Source organism: Pinus tabuliformis, chromosome 4_2 (assembly GCF_031772625.1).
Source record: "Pinus tabuliformis cultivar Carrire ecotype Pingquan chromosome 4_2, CPIR1, whole genome shotgun sequence".
Lineage (NCBI taxonomy): Eukaryota > Viridiplantae > Streptophyta > Pinopsida > Pinales > Pinaceae > Pinus > Pinus tabuliformis.
This window is the reverse complement of record NC_142304.1, coordinates 252875671-252900674: the sequence shown is the minus strand read 5'-3', so window position 1 is coordinate 252900674 and position 25004 is coordinate 252875671. Positions and strand designations below refer to the sequence as shown.

The 25004-nt window shown below is 37.8% G+C and overlaps 2 protein-coding genes across 3 annotated transcripts in view; both read right to left on the bottom strand.

Moving 5' to 3' along the window:
- Positions 1-321: 321 nt before the first annotated feature.
- Positions 322-2592, bottom strand: LOC149168963 (monooxygenase 2-like). 2 transcript variants are annotated; one of them, XM_089428488.1, is made up of 5 exons: positions 2268-2592; positions 2064-2129; positions 1772-1955; positions 1244-1478; positions 322-1130 (listed from the first exon to the last, which is right to left on the bottom strand). In XM_089428488.1, the coding sequence occupies exons 1-5, from the start codon at positions 2450-2452 to the stop codon at positions 556-558; spliced, it is 1245 nt and encodes a 414-aa protein (XP_089284614.1). In that variant the 5' UTR covers positions 2453-2592; the 3' UTR covers positions 322-555. The 2 variants fall into 2 exon arrangements, with proteins under 2 accessions (XP_089284614.1, XP_089284615.1); XM_089428489.1 differs by having other exon boundaries at positions 1772-1946.
- Positions 322-25004, bottom strand: part of LOC149168962 (monooxygenase 2-like) — a 41500-nt gene continuing 16817 nt past the window's right edge. Inside the window, exon 7 of the mRNA XM_089428490.1 lies at positions 322-487. The gene's annotated coding sequence lies outside the window, so the exon portion shown is untranslated. The remainder of the gene's footprint in view (positions 488-25004) is intronic.

The window sequence follows — 25004 nt, the reverse complement described above, 5'->3', positions numbered from 1 at the left end:
GTTCATTATGAAATAGAGGTTAGAATATGTCGTACTATTATGTTATGTAAATATCATGGTCAAATTATTAAAAAAATAAAAATTATAAGAAAAATAAAAAAATAAATAACTAAAATTAATAATTATAATTATAATTAATAATTAATAATTAAACGAAAATCTATTTTAATTTGATTAATTTTAGCTTAGGCCAAAAAAATCATATTTTTTGAAATACAGAAAGTGGAAAAAAAATTATCTAAACCAAAATTATAGTATTTAAACCAGCAAGCCTATTACACAATATAAATAAATAAATGCAAGCCTATTACACAATATAAATAAATAAATGTAAACTGGTATGTCTAGTATTTAAACTAGTACGTCTAGTATACAAGATAAATAAATCTAAATTGGTATGTCTAGTATACAAGAGATATCGTAGGCACACAATGCGTCCCCCCTTGTTTTATGTGAAAATACGAATGAAGTATTAACGACAAATAACCTGAGGGGGTCCGCATGAATATACTTTTTTGGTCCAGAGGACGACAAACACTTCATTTGCAATGGACATTAAAGTTTATAAGGATGGGCTGGGGTTGACTGGAGGGGCAGAGTCCCACAGTCAGAGGCTGCAAAGTAAGTCATATAAGACATGGAAATGAAAGGCAGCCAAGCCCACTCACGAACGAATCGAAGGAAAGAGGAGTAGCCATCCATCACATTGCCCGCCACAAATGCTACTCCACTTATACCCAACACTCTCCATTTCCTTGCAGCTGCGTACTGCTTGAAACATTCCTCTATCATTCTTTCTTCTTTTTCTCCCCAATTTATATCCTCAAAATTTAGGTTTAAGACTGACAAGCATCTGCCCAAAACCACAGCGTCCTCCATGGCCGAGGAAGCACCCTGACCCAGGTCTGGCATCATGGGGTGCAATGCGTCTCCAACGAGAGTCACGCTGCCCTTTCCCTTTGCCTTGCTGTCCCATTCCCAAGGCCAAAACCATCGTACCTTTAGATCTGCCAAACTCAACGTGTCTGCGGGACTGGACTTTATAAACTCTCCAATGGGTCCGCGAAAATCTCGCACCGACTCTAACGCTGCGCATCTCAGGGTTTCGGGATCGCGAGATACATCCGCATCTGTGGAATTAAGCTCACCTCAGCACTAGCTACTGGTAGTATTGATGAAAAAATAAATAAAAGCGAAACGCCTGCATAATACATCAAATTGAATGGTTGTGGAAATCATATACCTTGCGGTTGTGATTTCCTTGTTATAAACCAATACACTTTTTGGTCTGTGCAGGGAATGAATCCTGCCCTTACTTCTTTACCCACTACTTGTACCATCTTTTTCTCTACTGTATATTGCTGGTCCTCAGGAAGCGTTACCATCCCTCTGATGGCAGCACGGCCTGAGGGCTTAGCTGCTTCTAAACCAATCCATGGTGCAACTACTGAATTTACACCATCACAACCTATTACGATCTGAAAAGCATAAATTTAAAGCAAAGAAATTATGTAAATGTTAGATTTTAGACTTTTGTGATATATATTGATGAAAAGCATAAATTTAAAGCAAAGAAATTATGTAAATGTTAGATTTTAGACTTTTGTGATATATATTGATAATGAGATTGTTTTTTCAGATTAATCACATCATTGAATTTTGATCAAAATTTTGAACCTTTGTCCTGAAAATGAATTATATTAATTAATTCGAAACATGTACCAAAACTGAGTGATATAATTAATCCTAAAAACATTACCTACAACCCTACCTTAGCTGTTATGAAAGTTCTGTCTGCCAGCTCTAGTGTGGTGAAAGGAGAACCTGGTTTTTTATGCAGGCAAACAAGTTTAGAGTTGAATCTGATACTTCCATCCGGCAACGCTTTGGCTAGTGTTTCCAGAAGCACGCTTCTTTCTACGCACCGAGATTCCAGGCAATTCATACTTGATCCCCTTGAACATTACAATAAAGTTAAAAATTAACCTGAGTATAATTTGTTATCTTTTATTCCCGATTTGCAATGAAAAAATAATTTTATATATTAATGACTGATAAATTACCCTGTGCGGTCTTTTATGAGTTCAACATCTTTCTGGACACCAGAGCAATTTGAGAAACCTCGTATCCTGCATAGTCAGTAAGGCCAAGCTTTTTGATTGATTGTTATTTTTATTTTCTAAATTAAATTAAATGCTGAAACTGTAGATTTTAAAATATGGTCAAATTTGTAATCAAATTAAAATTTAATAATATAAGTTACCTACCCATCGAGCAAACAATAATCTGCACGAAGTGTATCTGCTACACCAAGAGCTTCAAGGGCTTTCCAGGCATTGGCCCACAGAATCAAGGCCGTCCCAGAAGCTCGAAGACAATCAGAGCGCTCCAACACTAGGCTCTTAAGGCCAATCCTGCGTGCATCCCATCCCCATATAAAATGTTGGGTCATAACTTTTGTATGCACAACCACAGTATCATTACTGCACTATTAAGCTGAAAATATGAGATGAAACCAGACAGACCTGTGGAGGGCAAGGGCCGTGGCCAGCCCTGCAACGCCGCCTCCTACCACAACAATATCAATGGCTTGATGGCCAGAGCAGAAGCAGCTGTCCCGGGTGCCCATATTTCTCCCACCTTTCTCCCTCCAACCTGATCGGCAGCAACTTTGTTCGTGCGATCTAAAACAATGAGACCCTAAGGGAAATATATGGAGATTTAAGGGAAAATTATAAGAGGGATATCCGGAGTTAACGCATGAGCACAAACTCCATTGATGATTGGACAGGATTGCGTGCAGCAGAGTCACGCCTCCACAGCGCGCATCACACACCACAAAAAATTTCCAGATTTGAAACCATCTCTAAAATCTTTATAATCCCAAACAAAGGCTACATCAGTGGCAGGTGACACTTAACATTGCTCTATCAGAGCGATAAGGATCTGATGAGAAGAAACGAACGCCGGGCCCACCATATTCTTGGTGAAGACCGTATACAATTCGTGTATACAATTCGTATTACATGTTACATGTAACGTAGGTATCCCACTCTATCAAAGAATATGACAACCCACGGGAGACAAAAAGGAGGCCCACATTAAAGTAACAAATAGTTGTTTTCCTGTCATATAGGTATCTCAGGGTATCTCTTTCTTTTGTCATATGAATATCTCTCTCAATCAAAGAGTACGGTGTAGATTTGTGAATGTAAATATTATTAGTTATAAGTATTTAAATAGTATATCAAATTAAAAAATTTGATTAAATTATAATTTTATTTAAAATAATTATTATTTTTTGATAAGGAAAAAATTTAATATATATATATATATATATATGAATTTTAATTATGGAGATACATTTTTATATTATTATTGAGATTTTTAATTAAGCAATTTTGTTATAATATTATGGGTAAATACTATAGTTTGTATGTTTGTCAATATTACAGGCCAAAAAATTATAACTTATTTTACTTGACACTAGTTGATATGTCATTTTTTTAATTAATAAATTTAAATAAAAGGCAAAAATGCATAATTAATTTGGAAATAAATCTAAATCTTTGATGTGTATATACTACTAAAAATATTTTACTAAAGTTAAATCTCTATCACCTACTCAATAATTATTCATAATAAAATTGAAATTCTGAAAACCCAAATCTAAAATAAACATGTCAATGAGCATAATTAACAGAATCATATTAATAATTGATTAATCTATATATTATGCCAAAATCTTTTATTTACACTAATAAAATAAAAATTTGAATTAAAAAACTTAACATAATTAGATAAACATATATATATTAATGAGAAAAGTGTACAGGGTAAGAAGTAGTTAAGTCTATTGAAGTAATTTAAGTCATTTAATTTATATTTTAAACAAGGGAAGCTGCGAGGCAGCAAGTCCCTGCATCAAGTTAAAACTAGTTACTTGTGCTGAAGCGAAAGCATCTAAGATTTAATACAGTCATAGGAAACTTCAGTAGCAGAGCAGAGAATCTGTTGAAAACAAGTGAGTCTCCTGTGCGTAAAGGAAACTAAGTTTTGCGTAAAGGAGACTAAGTTGTGGCGTAAAGGAAACTAAGTTGTGCGTAAAGGAGACTAAACTACTAATAAGCAGCGATAAGGGCAACTTTAGTGAGCTTTAAATTCTTGGCATGGTGAGCTTTCAATCAATTCTTCCAAATCATTCACAGGATAGTGCGGTAGATAGCCAAGATCTTCTGAAGAATGAAAAAACTACAATTTTTTCCATGTATTCCAATATATATGTTTGAAACCTAGACCACTTGCTTGGATTCATTCATCTTCTTAGGAAGTCAGGTACAGCTATAGACCAATCCCCAACCGGTCTTTAGGGCGGGAAGTCGTTATTTTGTGGAGTGCGTCAATGCAATGAGCTACCTCCCTTTACCTTTGCAATTCACTTTCCACCTACTTAACCTTACGACTTATCCAAGTGCTTGTATTCAGCCAAGTGCATGTATTCAGTTGTGTATTCAACCAAGTACGTGTTCATTTCGAGTGAAACCGCTGGTTCTTCAACTATCTATGCAATTGTTTATGCTCTTCATCTTTCGCTGCATCTTGAACTACTCGTGTTGCTTCCCTTGCCCTTGGTGTTGCGACACCTCTCCCTCTCGATGGTGGCCCCTCGACTTTATAGCCGTATCCGTTGGTCATTATTTATATACGTAATTACGCTTTAAAGTCCTAAAAGAGTGCTTGGTAATAAAGATGGTCAAATAAGGGTGTGATGGGCCTACCTTTCATTGCAGACGTATAAATAGAAGAAAATGTGATCAAAAAGCCAAGCCCCGAAGTGATCACCCAGTTATCGATTGAAAAGCAATCTTTTTTGTTATTTGAATTTGAGTGGAAAAGCAATCTTTGGGAATAATCTCTAATTTAGTGATTAAGACTTGGCTAAAACCCGAGCTTCAAACTTCATTTAGCATAAAATCAAATAATGAATAAAGTAAAAACTACAATTTTTGCATATATATATGTTTGTATACTTGCGACGCATAAGAAGGCTTCATTGAACCTGCTTTTCTCTTTTTAAAAATTAAAGCTGCTGCTTTTTTTCATGTGAACTTGAGCGGAAAAGAAATCTTTGGGAATAATCTCTATTTAGTGATTGAGACTTGGCTTAAAACCCAGCGTCAAACTTCATTAAGCATAAAATCAAATAGGACTCATTGTTGTACATGTATATTTAAATTACACAAAGAAATCATAAATAAGTCAATATTGACAATTATAGTTAACATTACTGGTCATTCTTTTCATCGATTTGAAGGTCAAGAAAAAAGATAGCCGACATTCAATGTGAGATCTTAGAATAATTACAACATACTAGCACAAAGGTTCACAAGAAGCTCGACCTCAAATTATCATGTTCTTCCAAAGCATAACACCTGTGCACATAATTCATTGGCCGCATGTTTTTCGAGAGCATAACACCGTGCACTTAAATCATTGGCTGCATGCATGGTTAATGTAACATGTCAAATTCGCTTTAACTCCGTCATTGCTATGCCCCGGTATCGGCTTCCGCAAGACTAACGAGTTGTCCGTGGCATTGCCATTATTGCCTTCGCTGTAACCATTGTCATTATGGCCTTCGCTATAAGCAACCCAATCTGTAAGCATTGTCATTATCGCCTTCACTGTAAACAACCCAATCTGCTTATGCTCTAAGGAGAGCGAGAGCAAAGCTTATTCTGGTGCTCCTTTGTTTGTGGAGATGCAACCCTATTTTTGTAGATTAGTTGATATTCTCTGCAATAAATTCGTGATGAACAAAAAAAAATACAGTTAGAGAGTTCAATCAACGTCATTATCATGGAATATGGAGGCTGAGGGCCACAACTCTGCGTTCAGGTTGCTCGCAGGTCTCAGCTAAAGAACTTTCAGTGCCATGGAGCAAAGATCAGGTAAAGCTCAGGTAATGCAAGTACAGGTAATGCTCATTGATAAGTTCTAAAATGAAGAACTCATCAGATACGGTATTCCTGAAGATATCTGGTATGTATGCATGTTCCCTTCTGTTGTTTTTTCTTTTTCCTTTTTGGGGATTGGAATTGTGATTGGGATTGTGTGTTATACCTAGGTTTCCTTCTGCAACATATATCTTTATTGTTTTGTAGGTATTTTATTGTAAGATATTCAACTGACTGGCTTTTATAGCGCATTGAATTCTTCAGAGGTTGTCTATTGGAAGCTCTTGGCTATCTACCGCACTATTCTGCGAATGATTTGCAAGAATTGATTTAAAGCTCACCATGCCAAGAAGCTAAGCCGGTAGGGCAGCGGAGTGAATACTCTTCTCTTTTTCTCTTCCAATTGCTGCTGCGGCTGTTGTTGCTGGGCTAACTTGGAGGGAATCCGCAGAGGGTCCGAACGAGAGGGCTTCGGCCTATTGCTTGGACCTGCTGTGTTGGAGCTAGGAGGATCAGGTGCACTTCACCTTCACTCTTCTTTGCTTCTCCTGTCCTTCTGTTGGCACTTGTTTTCACAGTCGAAGTGCTAGCCGCCAGAGTTCCGGTGCTAATACATGATAGACATAATAGTTGTTTCTATTTAGTAATATCATCACTGAATCCTTTTCTCTTCTTTGTGCGTCTCTGGGCGAGGAAGAACCTACCAGCAGAAAGAATCCATACCTACTTGCATAAAGAAGCCAGAGAAGCCAACGTAAATACTAAGAGCAACTGAAGTACCACCAACTCACTGTACGATGTATGATCTTCTTGCGCACTGTATGATCCTCTTCCATGCAGTATTGAGTACTGACTCGCCGCTCTCGTCCTGACTCCTCAGGTCACCGGACCGTATCAGATAAGACTAACCGTACACGCTCTTTCTTCTTTCCGCTATGATAGAGATAGTATAAGAGCTGTAACACAATTATGAACATGCAGACACCGAATCAACATGCAGACACCGAAGCATGCAACATGCAGTAACCGATGGCAACAAGTGGCAACTTCAGCCACTTATAAATTAGTTCTAGTTCAGTTTGACACTTCCAAACTCTGTAATTCTGCTAGCATTTCATACTGCTAAACTAATGTCAACATTAATATGGAAACCGTTGACAGTCAGTAATAATAAACAGGCTAAAGAAAAATAGGCTATGCTCCAGCCTCTTCCGCCTCGGGAAGAGGCCAAATAAGATGGCAAACCAGATTAAATTCGAAGACTTTGGTTTATCCCGGCAATAGCAAACACAACGCAGTTGAAAACTTTGGTCTAATCACCGTATAACAGAGTTGAACGGATTGGAACTAATGCTATAGCAACGCTTTTGGATTACTATAGTCCCTGGCCATTGCTAGATGGCAGGGACTAATAAGTTAGAAAGCAAATTGAAAAACGTTCAAACGTGAATGAAAAAATTGAAATTATTTACCTAGGAAAAAAATTGAATTTAATTAAATGAAAAGAAAAGTAGGATTCAATTAGATAAGAACAAAATGGATGCTCTAGTAAATTCTAGCTTGAATGCCAACGCCTTTGAAGAGGATATAGTAAGTGAGTTTGGATTATGAGTGTAAAATCATTTTCATTTATATTCGTTGGGTTCGATGAATAAAGATGTCGAGTCAAGATTTATAAAGTGGTACAGTACTAATTAAAAATTCATTAATGACATAGAAGTCGAGGTAATGCTTTCTCTTATTTATGTGTAGTAGTTTATATCTATATATATATATATATATATATATATATATATATAGTTTGTATTTATATATATTGTATATGGTACTTATTGCAAAGGAGATTTTTTTTTTAAGTGAATTATATTATTGGCTTTTTATTATTTTTAAGAAATTTTTTGTTATGGGGAATTTTCGCTGGAACATTTTGATGTTGCTCTCTCAATTTCATTTCTTTTTTTTTGTGGTTCTAATTTCTCTCTTTTATTCAATCTTTGCAAGTGGGTAGTTCGATCTTCCAAGGAATTCACACTACTGATGTATCTTTTCCATCCCCATCTTCTTGCTCTTATAATATTTTTTTGTTAAAACAATGAACGAGATTAGATCTCCATCAACGGCTAAGATCATATCAAACTCAATATATGTGAGTTTCTAGAGCTTTGTTACTTTTCTCAATTAATTCCCTTTAATTAATCAATTTCCCTAAGTTAGACTTAGGGATTTTTAAATTATCGATCAATTAATTTAATTGAATTGTTTATGGGTGTTTTCTCCCGAAACGTTTTTTGGGTTCTGGAGATCTTGTGTTTTTTAGCCTCTCTCACCAAATTCAAGACTAAAACACCTGTCCAATGCTATAAAAACGAATAGGAAGAAGATAGTGTAGCTTGAGTATTAGTTCATTCCATGGACGCTTTGATTAAAATTGAATGCATGGAGAAGGATTCTTATACAATACGGAGATAAGACCATATGAAACAATGTTGATCTCAAGGGAAGCTCGTAAGCAGAATCTAATATTTTGACAAGAGGCCATCATGTTGAGGTAATTATGATCTTGATGTTTTGGTATTGCCAATTATCTAGTCGGTATAAGGTTTTGCTACTTGGAATAATGTTGTAGAAATAATGGTAGTTGAGGCAAGTGCATCTACAATTGTTTGTTTTGAACTCAATTCAATTAATACATGGAGTGAGTGGATTGATTTGGTAATCCTTGGAATATTATGTGGTCAAGATGTCTATATCATCTTGGGGTGGAAAGGTAGCAGTACAAAAAGATAACCTAATGTTCATATAACAATGAGGATCACTTTCATGATGAGAAGAAGCCATGTTTAGCTCTACTTGAATTGGCTCAATATAATTTATTTATTGATAGAGGAAAGTGATGTGAAAGGTTGATGTCATGATCCTGTCACAATTTGGTTTTAGGAAAATGAAACTCAATTTGATGAGGTGCAAAGAAAAGGAGGAACCATGTAACTACCTAAAGATCTCCATGAAGAACTAGTAGTCGATCTAGTGATGAAGACATGCTAAAAGAACTTGTGGTTATGACTTCCCAAGTAAAAGGAAGTAAGGAATCTTGTCTCTACTTAAGAGGGAGTTAAAATTCTCCTTAAATGTTTGAAAATGAGCAAGGATCTATTCCTTAATCAAGAGGGAACAAGGATCTCCTCTCTAGTTGAGAGTGATATGGACATTATATTCTCTTCTTCATGTGTCATGCACTAGGCCAGGAATAATAGTCGTTCGTCTAGTGAAGGCCATGGAGAGAGAATGGAGTCCGAATGATTAGATAAGCATCTAGGAATGATACTCCTCCAGGATAAAGAATCCAAGATAGGAAGTGGACTGGCACTCTTTGAGGATTGGAGAGGTATCTAAGATAAGAGTGGTAGAGGAGGAGTGGAATTTCTTGAGGATGGGTAATCCAAGATAATAATAGTCCTAAAAGGGCATACCCAGTGAACATCTGAATGGGGTATGTGCTACAATATGTAGTGTGGTGTCTCACGTAAAGCCTCCTAGCATTATGCTCTGATGTAAATAGAGATTGTTAGTTAAAGGTCTTACTATGTTGATAATGTTAGTTATGATGTTGATGCTTAAAGATGACTTATCGATCCCACTCTTCTTATGAGAATATTTCAGTTTGAGAATATCCTTGTACCATGTGTACAATTATGAATACCTCCCTAGTTAAGAAAGAGTGTTGGAGAATGTAACTAGTTTTGGTCTTCATAATTTGTACCATTATATATTCTATGTAAAAAAAGAAAAAAAACACTATTTTTTTTCTATACAAGCATGTTCTTCATGTTTCTAGGTTCTTAAGTCAAAGTCCCATTTAGACCTACTGTAAAAGAAAAAGAAAAAGAATTATTAAATATGTAATTTTGGGTCAGAAACCCTTGTAGGTGCCAAGTCGGCCTACATGTCAAGTTGACCCTACTCCAATGGACATGTCTATTTGCACCCCCTCTGAATTGTATAAATAAGGGGAAGGTGGAGCTCATTTGGAGACACACACTTGATGAATTGTGGTATGAAATATCACGAAGAAGGGAAGAGAAGATGTGAAGGGCCAAAGTTTGAAAGAAAGGGTGTCTTCTTGAGTTAGAGTTTGTGGAAGATTTGCCTTGGTACATTTGTTATTGTTGGTCTCTTGTTGATGAGTTTGTTGAATAAAAGGAAGGTTTGACATGGAATCTAGAGGTGGCACTTTTTAAGGTTATGGGTATTTGATATGTCATTTTATCAGATTCCTTGTAAAAAGGAAATATACTCTTGAAGGAAATATAGCCTCTCTAGTCGTGTTTCCTCGTTTAGTATTTGGTTCATTTCCCTTCCAAGTCACTATAGGTTTATGCTTGCTTTCTATCTAAATTGAGTTGCAAATCTAAAACTTACTTTCTATTTGAACTTGTTTATCCATGTGTGATGATTCATTGTTCATGTTTTATTTTGCAAATCCTTAGTTTTGATTTTTTTAATGCATGTTGGTGCTCTTGATTTGGCATTTTTTAAGGGTTTCTATTTTGAATTTTTTATTTGTTTTGTTGACCGGTTTATTTTCTAGATTTAGTTAATTTTAGAGTGACTATTGAAAGTGAGTGTGTGGTTGCTTATTCCTTGTAAAAAAGGAAATATACTCTTTACCATTCCTTTGAGTTAGATTTCATCAAAATTGAAAGAAAAAAATGGACTTCATATATTTTGCATTAGGATTGGTCTTGAGTCATTTCACACCATCTCAGTTGCACTTTGTACCCCTCAGTAATCAACAACCATAAAATAAAGCACTAAAAACATTAACTGGTCTTTTTGGTTATAGAAAATCAATAGTAGCTTAGGGTTGTAGAGCCTTGGAGTAGGGTTTGCAGAGGAAAATCTTTAATGCTATCAAAATAAAAATACGACTACTAAAGAGTAAAATCCATTCTCACAATGGCATCATCGAGAAAGCTCCTCTCACATAGGAGCTAAGCACATTGTCGCATTAATAATTTCGGAGTGACATCCCCTCTCTGAGGCTATTGGTGTCTATGAATTGTGCATGTTACATGGGGATCTCCCTGAGAGACATAAGGCTCACTTTGAGCAATCCCTTTAGATACTTCGGGCTTAGATACCCTATCTACATGTATGGTTCTAATCACACATGTCCCCCCAATTTTTTGATTGCAAAGTGGTAACCTTATTTCCTTATCTTCTAGGGCTCTTACCTACTTGAATGTGAGTGGGAAGTCCCCATAGTACCTAAGATAGACGTCAATCACCATATCAGTGCTCTTGGTGGGCGACGCTCAATCCCATTGAGGTCACTTGCACCAATTAAGATTGATATAGGGAGGTTGGGGTAATTAATTTTCAAGTACTTCAATAGTCCAACATAATTTAGGGTTTCATTGCTTCAAGAGTCTTAGCTTTCAAGAGGTACCTTTGTGGTGGTTTGCTTGTTATATCTCGTAGGTATTTTTATAGTGTTTCTTGTTTGGTTTGAGTCTAGTTAGACATAGAATTGTCTCACATTAATTGATTAAACAATAAAATATATTTATTGCTCATGACCAAACTATCTGACATTCTCAAAAACTTTTAGACATTTCTCCAAAAGAGGAAGGTCCACCACCTAGAAGATGTAGGATATCTCTAGTATGAGAAGACTTAGACCAAACCCAGGTTGGGATGGATAACCTTAGTTTTAGGAGGGAACACTTAGTTATTATTAAAGTTATAGATGAGAGTTCTCTGATGCACATCAACCCATGTTTAATTGGCCCTCTTGAGCCTATAATTCTACAATTAAGTGCCTTCGCTACTGAACCTTTTTCCTTATTCTCTCCTCCGATGTTTGGTGAGAGTGGATCTTTTTCTATAGGGGAAATCAGTTTGTCATTTCCATCTTCGTCAGGAGTATCTTCTACCATGTTATTATTACCACTGATTAGTGTGATAGATCCCACTTATCTAACACTGAAAAAACCTTTGTCCTCTTCATGGGGCATTCTACCAATTTCTTTAGTAACCCCTACAAGTTTTCCAAGTTTAATTGTAACGCTACCTTCATCCACATTTTTATTTGGAGTAGGGGAAAACTTGAGCCAACCAATGGAAGCAGTGTGGATTCCACCTAGCTCAATCATGTCAAGGATTTCAATGCTTAATTTGTGTCTATATTCTTTCGGAAACATGCAGGGGGAATCTACATTTTTCCCTAGTTAGTGTGGGGGAAATAATGTTTTGGAGGAACATCTCAACCATGGGGTAGTTCTATTAGGAGGAATTCTCTTCTATGGAGATCTTCATTCCTTCGAATGGGTAGCTTACATGGGGGCACTAACCCCACTAATGTTGTTATGAAAACATGTTCTTATGCTTACAACAATGCTTGTACTAGGAGGTCACCTTCCAGTGTCAGGGGCAACTCCATTAGTATTCGTGTTTTTGGGAGCTCCTTTGTTCTTGGGTGCAATCACCTTGGGGATCAAAATCCATTTACCACGTTTATTGGTCCATGGGTCTAGTTCCCTAGGTTTAGTATCATTTTAATAAACCTTATTCTTCCATTATCTTTGTTATGGGTGGACCATACAGTATGTCACGGAGTCCAAATTTACCTTCCAATTCATTCAACCAACATCAACTTCCATTTCTAGCATCACTTAATTTGTAGAACTTGGAAGAACATACAAATGACCCCATATTCCATGATATTATCTGGCCACCTATGCCTGTCAAATTACCATATGATGTTCCTAAGTTTGAAGGGAAGCTAGGAGAAAACCTGACCACACATATTACCACCTACCATCATTGGTGTTCTTCAAACTCTCAAGGGTGATGATTTTGTGTGATTTCATCTCTCCTAATGTGCCTTAATTAGAGATTACGCCAAACGGTACATCGAACTCAATAAGGCATCTTATAGTGATTATTTTTACTTGGAGAGAACATTCTTGAACCATTTCCAATTTCATTCATTGGAAATGGACATTGGAATTTGAGTCATATATTTGCGAGGAAGGAAGGACACAATTCAACATTGAGGAGTAATATAATGGAGGGTGATGCTCAGCCCCATCGAGGTCCCTTGCACCAAATAAGGTTGATATATGGAGGTTGGAGTAACTAATTTCGAGTCCTTCATTAGTCTAAGGTAATTGAAGGTTTCATTGCCTCAAGAGTCTTAGCTTTCAAGACGTACCTTTATGGTGATTTGCATTTTATAACTCTTAAGGATTTTTATAGTGTTTTTTTGTCTGAGACTAGTTAGTCATAGGGTTGTCTCAAATTGATTGATTAAATAATAAAATCTAATAATTTTGGATGACCAAACTATTTGGCATTCTCAAAAAAAATTAAACATTTATACATAAGAGGAGGGTCCACCTCATAGAAGATTTATTATAGCTCCAATATCAGAGGACTTAGATCAAAACCAAGTTGTTATGGATAACCTTAGTTTCATGATCGAACGCTTGGTTACTATTGAAGTTATAGATGATATTTCTCTGATGCACATCAACCCACCTTTAACTGACCCTATTGACCTTATACTTGTATAATTGAGTGCCTTTTCTTCTAAACCTTTTCCCTTGTTCTCTCAACTGATGTCTACTGAGATTGGATCATTTTTTATAGGGGAAATAGGTTTTTCATTTCCATCTATGTTAGGAGTATCTTCTATCATGTCGTTATTACCACTGATTATTGTGATAGGGCCCATTTATCTAACACTGAAAATACCTTTTTCCTCTTCGTGGGGCATTCCACAAATTACTTGGGTAACCCCTACAAGTTTTCCCCGTTTAGTTGTAACTCTACCTTCATCCACATTTTTTTTGGTGTAGGGGAAGACCTAGGCCAACCAATGGAAGTGGTTTGACCTAGCTTATTCATGTCAAGGTTTTCAATGCTTAATTTGGGTCTATCTTTTTTTCTAGAACATGTAGGGGGGGGGGTGTATATTTATCCCTAGTTAGTGTGAGGGAAATACTGATTTTTAGGAACATCTCATCCATGGGGTAGTTTTATGTTAGGAGGAATGCTCTTCTATGGAGGTTTTCATTCCTTTGAAGGGGGTATCTTACTTGGGGGAAGAAACCCCACTAATGCCTCTATGCCAACATGTTCTTATGCTTACAAGAATTCTTGCACTGGGAGGTCACCTTCTAGTGTTAGGTATAATTCCATTAGTATTCATGATTTTGGGAGTTCCTTTATCCTTCGGCGCAATCCCCCTGGGGATCAAAATACTTTTACCAAGGTTTTTGGTCTAGGGGTACAATTCCCTAATTTAAGGTATACTTTTAGTCAAAATTCTGCTTCCATTAAATTTGTTATAGGTGTTATAGACATTTTTGGGCACTGCAACCCCAATCATATATGTCCATAAACCAAGGGCTTTTGAATCCCTAAAAGTGTTGTTTCATGCCCTAAAGGAACAAGGTCAGCTGATTACATCATCTCCCAGAAGTTCTCCACTGAAACCTGCTCAGAACTGGTCAAAACTGGACCATACAGGTTGATCAATGCTAAGGGTGCGATGCATCTCACCTGCCCAGTGTAAAAGGTGTGATGCATACTAGAAATCCCTTCTGTAGGGTGCGATGGGCGAGAATGGACAAATGGCAGAGACAGTTTGCAAGGTGGATGATCATGGAATCTTCTAGAAACTTCTCCTATGACACTTGCCTCTCTGAATTCGCCAAAGGATGAGTAAGAGATCATCAATCTCCAAGTGGAATCAAGAACTATCAGAGAGAAGACACTAATCAAAATCCAAAAAGCTGACTCACCTCCCTGCAATCATCCTTATATGGATCCCTCATCCGAGAGATCCAGAGGCTGGAATTTTGTATCTTGTAAGGAAGTGTTGTTGGTTTCCTGGTGGAATATCATAGTGTTGGGTGATCTAAGCTTTTCATGAGGTGAAGAAGGGCTTTCATACTGGGAGGATGACGTTGGGTCAGATCAATGGGTTGTAATCCTCTCTTCTAATCTTTATATCAATAAAGCTATTCAAGTTTTCCTCCACATTCTTGTATGTTTGATAGTATATGCATTTGTGTGGTCAATATATATCTGGTCCTATATTGCTTATGATTGTAGATCCCTGCACTTTGAAGGTATTATGCTGCTTTGACTTTACAGGTACTCTTTGAAGCAGAGTGATCAAGGGAGAAGCGGCAAAGACCTGTCGTTGAGGAGAAGGAACAAGCAAAGAATCGAGCAAAAGATCGAGGTTGGTATGCTTTGATCCTCTCCTATCTACTTCTCATAAAGGAAAATGAAAGTAACTTTAATCTGTTTGTTTCTAAGATAGCTACCCGTCTTAGTGGGACTAGCAGCTCTGCATAGACACTAGATTTCCCGATAACAAAATGGCGACTCCACTGGGGAGCGAATAGTTTGTTTTCTTGTTTGTACTTGTTTGCTTTATAAACTTACAGACGGATCCTGAAATTAAGCCAGCTAACCTTCGAACTGCATTTGCTATGCAAGTGCAAAGTAGATCAATGCTGCTTCAGTCTATCTCCGGGTTTTGTTTATAAACTGAATAATCAATTTGTAAACATCCTAATTGCACTAGTGGTGGCTCTAGTAACCTCATTAGATCAGCCCCTGTGATTTCTATTTACTGACTATCATTAGCTTGGCCTAAATCCCTGAACTAAGCTACAAACTGTGACCAAGAACCAAGTTGAATTCTCGTCCCTGGACCATTGCACTTTCTCCTCTTGGGAATCTGGATGCATCGCACCTCCCATGTGCAGTAGGTGCATTGCATCGCACTTTCCCTGTGTTGCAAGTGTGCTGATCAGATAAGACCTCTTCTGCTTCCAGATTTTGGTTTCTTTGTTCACTCTCTTCAGCTTTATTCAGGAGTTTTGTTGTCTATGATCAGTATACCACTGTGGAAACTCCCTTCCTTTGCATGATTCCACCTCCATAGTACAAAGAATTATGAATGTTTTTATGTATTGTGCGCCATTTACAGTTCTCTTTTACAAAAAAGTAGGTCAAACTATCGTCTTTTGATTTGGAAGTGTCACAAGTGTCGTTTTCAGTCAAAGAAAAGAATTCTATTGTTCTTGATGGTTGATTATACATTTACTCTTGTATTTGATTTGAATTAGTAGTTTTTCAAGTGTCGAAAGCAGTTTTCAATTCAAAGTCGCAAAGTGTCATCATTATCTTCCTTTCGTTTTGGAAGAGAAATCTGTTAGTACTGTCGCTTTGAAAAGATAATTCAGATTTGTACTCAGCAATCTTTATGTCATTCACACATTAAGAAAGCGTAAAACAAATACATGCATGTGCATTTGCATTTAGAATGCTTGTTGGTTTGATTTAGGATAGTGCATCTAGTGTGTGCTCTCTGCTCTATGTTGAAAGAATATCATCTCTCTTTCTTTAGTAGCTAGGATTTTCATTCCAAAAAGAAGATTAAACGATTGTTTATCATGTTAGATTGCATTTTAGGAATTATATATCTACATCAGGCGGTGAACCTGAAAGGCAAATTTCTTAAGCAAGATCAACTGTAAAATAAATTCAATGAACATAAAAATGCTTTGGAACCTAACGCACAACATTTAGAAGTCTAGGCTAGAGACGTATTCCGGCGTCGTAAAGCCTGGTAACTATCGCTTTCATTGTTGGTTGGGTGATTCCTCCTCTTTGAGATGACAAGTGCCAGTATGGACTTGTGCTCACACGTGTCATCGAGTATATATTGGGAGACCACAATAGGCTATATCCTTTATCCATAGAAAGTCGTGGCTGCCGTCCTATTGATCGCAATGCACTGAACACAACATTCGAGAAGATTGACTACCGTATCGTAAAAAGTATTCTGCAGTTTTGCGATTGGTTTGATAATTCATCTGTCTAGATTTCCAGAGTAGTCTCTTTCGTTCCTTTTCAGACTCCTTAAAGGAAAAGGTCCATCTGAGCACTTGTCACTTCAGGCTCATTAAAAATTGAAGGCGACTAGAGTCATCTTTTGTTTTTTCTCGACTCTTAAAAATTGAAAAAGAAAGTTGTGTCAAAGCGTCTAAAATTTATTTTAATCAGAATAACATCACTGTTCCCTCGTTGGTCTTAGGTTGAGAAAATGGAGTCCACCAACCAAGGATTTCCCCTCAGAAGAAATCCTGGTCCTTTCTCCTCTTGGGGAGATGTTGGTGCACCTCATATGGCCACATTGTCACTTCCAGGATTGACGATTGGCTTGTCAATATGGCTATTATCGACCTCCGTCGTTCAGAATACCGTGATTCCTGAACAATCAAGTCAGCAACTAGATGATACTCAAGTTACCCCTCAACCTTCTACTTCATCCACTTCTCCCTCTCCTCCTTCCTCTTCACTTGATGAAGCCGGCAAAGCAAAACATCAAGTAACTAAGAAGGAGAAGAAGCAGAAGGAGAAGAAGGAAAAGAAGAAGAAGGAGACAAAAGCAAAAAGAGGTAACCATGCATCATCTAGTGAAATTCCGCACACGGCACCGTCCAGACCTAAATCTCCATGTGTCATTTGCAAAGGGGACCACTATCATCGAGATTGTCCTTGTATCCCTCGGATCTTAAGGGACTGGTCCCCTCATTTGCAAAATCCGGTGTCATCAACCTCTGACGATCATGTTGAAAGCACACCATCAACTAGTGAAAACGAAGTCTCTGGACAGAAAGGAAGATGTAAATTTCCTTGCAAACTGTGGGAATGCAATCATGCCATCCACCGTTGTCCTTTCCTGGACGAAGCTAAAAGAGTCATGGATAACCGCCCCGCTTCACCGCTGCAGCTTCCTCCTGGATACAAGAAACTCTTGCCGAGTCCATCGCTAGTTGAAAATCTGATCGACACAACTTTGTGGTCGATCGAAGCATCTATCATTGAAGATAAAGCCGCTGAATCCATACCAAATGAAAGTCAAAAGGTTGAGGTGGCAGTCGACCCAGTCTTGTCTTTGGAAGGTCCATCTTCAGATGATACAATCACCGAAGAGAATTATAACGACATCGTTCAAATTATTTTCGTAAACATAGACTCCGATGAACATGGGGGCAATCTACCCATTCCTTTACCGCAAGAAGGAAGTTCGCCAGAGTCATATCCGGCCGTCTATTCGGTCCCACCTCCAAGCAACCTAGTGGTTTCCTTCGATTGGAATCTACTAGGCAGACCCTGTCTACCATCTAATGTACCATTCTGAATCATTGTACAAGCTTACAAAATGGTCATGGTCGGTACTATCATAGATGAAGGGGCTTTTGTGAGTATCCTTTCCTTGACTTCTTGGAAAGCGCTTGGTTCGCCATCGCTTATGCCTGAGATGAGAAATTTGACAGGCTTTGACAAAGGAACCAGTCGATCGTTAGGGATCCTTCCAAATGTGCCTATAACTTTGATAAGGAAAACCGTGGATATGAACATAATGGTAGTCCAAGGGCCTTTAGATTACAATCTACTCCTTGGGCGTGACTATATTTATTGCATGGGAGCCATTGTCTCCTCACTCTTTCGAGTAATGTGTTTTCCGCATGAAGGCAAAGTGGTCCAACTCGTAGACCAGCATTCGTTCCCCGGCCCACACATGGCAAATAGTCAAATACCATCCCTAAATGGTCTTTTCATGCAAGGAACATCTCATCAGTCTCCAGTCTATCCACCTGAAGAACGCAAGTAATTCAGGAGTCGTGATTGAAACACAGGGGGCATGCACCCTGGTCTGCTTCGGCAGGAAAACTCTGGGTATAGGGTAGGTTTCTGCGAAGAATATATGGCTAGTCTGACACCCATCCGTATGGGAAAATGGGATTAGACCGGATAAGATATCTCCGTTGGAAGGTATGCCTTTCCTGATAGAACGAATGTTTTTTTTGCAAATTGAGGGGTAACCTATAAAAGGTAGGCCTTTCCTAACAAAGCAAATGTTTTGTTTGCAAATTGAGGGGTAACCTCGAAACTCTACTTCACTATACCTGGGAGCATGCAAACCTTTTTGTGTGTAAGTGAAGAGCGACCATTTATTTTCTTAGTTTGTAGATTCTCAAACCCTTTAAACTCGTAGGATTGGTCATTCCTAGCTTACATAAATAAAGGATACGGAGAAAAGCTTCGAAAGGTGCAAGCTCCATAAAAATGGAATCTACCGATGAGATGTCCTTATTATACGACTGGCATGATCAGTTTTTATGTGAAGTTCAAGATCGTTAAAAATTAAACCTAAGCAATGAGCAAACGTTTTCCCCGGAGTTTAAGCTCAGTAAAAAATGAACCAATTTTTGGTGAATAACCATTGTGAATGCATTATCATCAACTCCTGAGCCTTGGTCGTGTTCTCATCATCACCTCCACTCTGTTTTAGCTGATCATTCGCCTCCATTTGATTGTTTACCCCTTTTGAGGAACAACTACGAAGATTGATTCTGTTAGCCATCCTTGTGACACTGTCATGATTGGAAATTCCAAACCTTACCTGGAATCAGCTGCTACCCGAAATTATCACTCGTTCCTCAAAAAACGAGTCTCCTTTAAGCTCTTTTCGTTTGACTCGTAAAATATGAAAAGATTGCCGAGCAGTTGGCCTCTCCAGCTCGTAAAAGCTACTGGGAGTGCTATCCCTCCTCTAGATTTTAATCTTTTAGGACCTGAGGGATTATTACACAAAAATATCGAGTTCTTCTCTTGTTCGGCTCGTTAAAACTATCGAAAATTCATCCCTTTCGTATTGTTTTATACTTTTTCGGACTTAAGAGATTATATGACGAAAAAGGATTATTGGAGTTTCCTTTACGTCCCTTTTAGAATCTCTAAAATTTAAAAAGACCGAGTTATCTTTGTCATTAAACTCGTTAAAACCAATAGCGAAAAACTTGTCCATATAGACAAGAATGAGTTTCACAGTCGCTAGGCTCGTTAAAACATAGCGACGGGTTTTCCCGAAGGGAAAATTATAGAACAAGCATATGTTATCCTCCTCAAGCTTGATAAAACTAAAGAGGTACTAGTCAGCAATGACTGGGGAAAAATTGGGAAGAAAACTTGAAGAAACGTTTTTGGTAGCGAAGTCGCTCTTGAACATGACACTTTCACTCCATGTCTAAGTCGGGTTGGGTTATTCCGTTCACCGGTCATATTACCATTGGTCCACCGTACCATCCATATTTGGGGTTAACACTACCAATCCATTTCAAGTGTCGCCGATATGTTCAAGAGAAGTCAATCAGAGAATTCACCAACCCATTTTGTGTCTCATCCGCTGCAATACCTTTACACTTCATTCTTTCATGACCGCCACCCTGAACCCTGTATCATCAGATCGTTTTCACCTCCAAAAGTCATTTGCTCCATTCCGTGTCATAGATGTGGGATTCATTAAGGCCCTCCTACGACATGTCACTTCTTGTCGACATTATCTCATTATCCAAGAAGTCGACCTAAGAACAACCCTTTCAGTACTTTGAAGCTTACATGCCTTAATGGCAAGTTTCTCACTTTTGGCGACAGGTTTACATCAATGGCCTTCGACCGAGAGATTTTGCGTGGTGTTCGATGCCAAGTCCCATTTTCACACCACGTGAATTGTACTGTCGTACCTTGAGGTTCATCATCATTATTAGTGATTCCTCTCGTGCCTGTTAACAGCTTACATCATTAGCTGGTAATCACGAAATTTCTTTCCATGTTCGACTCCAGAACATTTTTCACATGGATCGACTTGTACTTCGGGTGAAGATTGGACGAGTTTGAAGACCTCGGATCTAGTTTCATCCATCCGGGCTACGATATATTCATGAAAATAAAGACATCAAAAGTACATCATTGCTACACAGATGATCATCCGAATCAAAGGATGATGACTCTATCAGAATCATCAGTCTGCCACACAGACGGTTGTCTGTCCTATGTACATGAAAATGAATTTATAAAGCTGAGCATGGGAATGCCCACCTCAGCTAGATCATGAAAATATTATGAAGATAAAGTATTGTATTGTATCTTATTACAGGTCGCCTTCTAGCTCGAAAAACCTCGGATCGTCATGATAAAGCATTTCACCCGACATCAAAAGATTAACGAACTCATGCCTTAGGGGGCAACCATTATAGGCATTTTTGGGCACTGCAACCCCAATCATATATGTCCATAAACCAAGGGCTTATGAATCCCTAAAAGTGTTGTTTCATGCCCTAAAGGAACAAGGTTAGCTGATTACATCATCTCCCAAAAGTTCTCCATAGAAAACTGCTCAGAACGGGTCAAAACTGGACCATACAAGTTGCTCAATGCTAAGGGTGCGATGCATCTCACCTGCCCAGTGTAAAAGGTGTGATGCATACTAGAAAGCCCTTCTGTAGGGTGCGATGGGCGAAAATGGACAAATGGCAGAGACAGTTTGCAAGGTGGATGATCATGGAATCTTCCAGAAACTTCTCCTGTGACACTTGCCTCTCTGAATTCATCCAGGGATGAGTAAGAGATCATCAATCTCCAAGTGGAATCAAGAAATATTAGAGATAAGACACTATCAAAATCCCAGAAGCTGACTCACCTCCCTGCAATCATCTATATATGGATCCCTCATCCGAGAGATCCAGAGGCTGGAATTTTGTATCTTGTAAGGAAGTGCTGTTGGTTTCCTGGTGGAATATCATAGTGTTGGGTGATCTAAACTTTTCATGAGGTGAAGAAGGGCTATCATGCTGGGAGGATGACACTGGGTCAGATCAATGGGTTGTAATCCTCTCTTCTAATCTTTATATCAATAAAGCTATTCAAGTTTTCCTCCACATTCTTGTATGTTTGATAGTATATGCATTTGTGTGGTCAATATATATCTGGTCCTATATTGCTTATGATTGTAGATCCCTGCACTTTGAAGGTATTATGCTGCTTTGACTTTACAGGTACTCTTTGAAGCAGAGTGATCAAGGGAGAAGCGGCAAAGACTTGTCGGTGAGGAGAAGGAACAAGCAAAGAACTGAGCGAAAGATCGAGGTTGGTATGCTTTGATCCTCTCCTATCTACTTCTCATAAAGGAAAACGAAAGTAACTTTAATCTATTTGTTTCTAAGATAGCTACCCATCTTAGTGGGACTAGCAGCTCTGCATAGACACTAGATTTCCTGATAACAATAGGGGGGCCATACAGTATGTTAGGGGGTCCAACTTTACTTGCCAATCCATTCAACCAACATCAATTTCTATTTCTAGCATCACTTGATTTGTAGAATTTGGAAAAACTTACAAACGACCCCATATTCCATGATCTTAGTTGGCTACCTATGCCTGTCAAATTACCATATGATATTCCTAAGTTTTAAGGGAAGCTGGTAGAAATATTTACCACACATATTACCAGCTACCATAATTGATGTTCTTCAAACTCTCTAGTGGATTATTTTGTGTAATTTCATCGTTTTTTATGCACCTTGATCAGGGATGCTGCCAAATGATACATTGAACACAATAAGGAATCCTATAGTGATTATTCTTCCTTGGAGAGAACATTCTTAAACCATTTCAAATTACCTTCATGGCAAGATATTGAAATAAACCTCCTTTCAAAATTCAAATAGGACAACTCTACTCATATTTCCAATTATGTTCATGAGAGGAGGTGATGAAAGAGGTTAGTTAAGACCAAGATTCCTAACCAAATGCACAAATATTTGTTAATTCAATCCTTTCTCCACTTCTTACTAAGGATTTCCCCATCTCTAAGGAAGATATTAAGGGGAAAACCATTCTATATTCCAAACACCTTGATCTAATTTATTCTCAATTGGAACTTTCTATGATATCACCCCTAATACTACTCAACTTTCATCTGATCCACCATGACCTAAGACAGGACCACATTTTTATGGTGTGATTGGTTCCATATCTTTACATGTTATGAACCAGTTAGCTACTCAATTGGGGAAATTGATGATCACTTCACAAGCCCCAAAAATTGCACCCAATTCTCAACAAGAATTGTCTTCTAAGAAAACTACCGAGGTTCTTACAGTGTAGTCCATGTCTCCTATGAATCCACAACTACCTAGTAGGAAAAAATACTCAATATGCAAGGAGTTGTTTCTCCATAATGTTTCCCTTTGATCCATGAGACAAAGGATGTGTACATGATCCCTCATAGGTTGGTGAATACCATGGATTTGCAGACAACCTTGGAGATACCACTTCCACTTGAAGATCCAACTACTAGCTCCTAGATCCAAACCCGTACAAACAAACACAACCAAATCAAATAATTTTTTCTCCTCTACAAAGGATAGGTAAACACGTATAAATATAAATCCAAAACATACACGTATGATCAACAAGTAACATGTACAAAAAAAAGTCACATTCTTCTATTAACTCTGAAATGAAAGTGCAAGATACCTTGGGAGACCAATGACCCCTCCTTAATCCTTCATACAAGTCTTTCCTTTGGCTTACAACAAGATAGGGTTACTGTCTCATGCAATGGAATTCTACTAGAAATACACCAGCATAAGTGAGCTATACTTTCTCTTTGATGTCCTCTCCTCATGGGATGGTTAGTTTATATCAAATTTTTCCATCCGTTGGGAGGATGTATCTGGACACCTAAGCGCTTGAGAAGTTAAGAAAATTCTACACTAATTGAACCCTTGCTAACTCATACAGAAGTAGGTCGCATTAATCTCCTTGGGAATAAAAATTCTAAAGCTTTTGACCATGGTCACCCCCTACCCAACAGAAACTAGGGTACCATGTTTCCATGTTGTGCACTATCAAGTAGTGACCATATATAAGATGACATTGTTATGGGAGTGACTGCCGTACTAAATATGGTTAGTAAAATAGGATGAAGTGTGTATCAAGGTCAATAAGTCTAATGATGGACTAGGATCCCTCTCACTAATTGAAAGTGGGAAAAATGGGCTATAACAAGTGTTGGGCTAATTTATTGACTAAATTAACACAAGTATTTATATATCAATCCGGGTTTGTAAAACTTGGAGGCAAATCCACTGTATATGGACATCAGATATAATCAAGTTTAGAAGATAAAATTTGAAGAATTAAGGAAGTACAAATTACAAATATAAACCTATTTTAACAATTTCTAATTCATTTATGTAATATATGAGGGAAGAGCCTCCTAACTTAGGAGAACCAGGTTGTCCTTCCCTACAATACTACTTTCATGAAGATAACTCTAAGAGCACTAATTAACAATGGTTTATGATCCAGAAGATGTAAAAGAAGATGCTCCTAACTAAGGAGTTCCATATTGTCCTTCTTCACAATCCTACTATATCACAATCACCATTGCTTCAAACCAGAAATGCAGAAATAACTTCAAATGAGAAATGGAGAATGAAATTCAGTTTTAGTTCAAGATCAAATAGAAGGGGAATTTAACTTAAATTCCTTTGTTTCCCTTCATATGTAGATTAGAATTAAACCAATATTCATTCAGCAATCATCACACATCTAAATACATTTGAAACAAAAAACTAGTCTATGAAAACTATGAAAATTGAACCAAGAAGTGTACCTAGCTTGGTGTGGGGGCCCTCCACCCTTGCCTTGCACACTTGAAGAAATCTCAGCTACAACAACTTTAGTAAATCAACCAAACATGAACAAAAAATTGGAATGAAACAAGTTCAAATTAGCTCCCAACTCCAATTATACAAAACTTACATACAAATTCCATTACCAAAAGCCATCAAAGTCTTGGCTTTAAATACAGGTTTAATGAAACAAACTGATCTATATTATCTCTAACACTCATATCTACTCATATCCACCTATCTAAGTCGAACTCATCCAATTCATCCCAAGAAATATGGTCAATCCCATAAAATCTCAAAACTGCCCTATTTCCTAGGGATTTTCTGGTGACTAGTCATGTTTGACCAGCCTTGACCGGGCCTAATAAAGCTTGTTTTGGCCGAACCAAGTGGAGTTAGCTTAGTCCTAGTTCCCAAGCTATCTATCCATGCATAAAACTCGAGCCCAAGTGTCCTGCAAACATGTCATCCA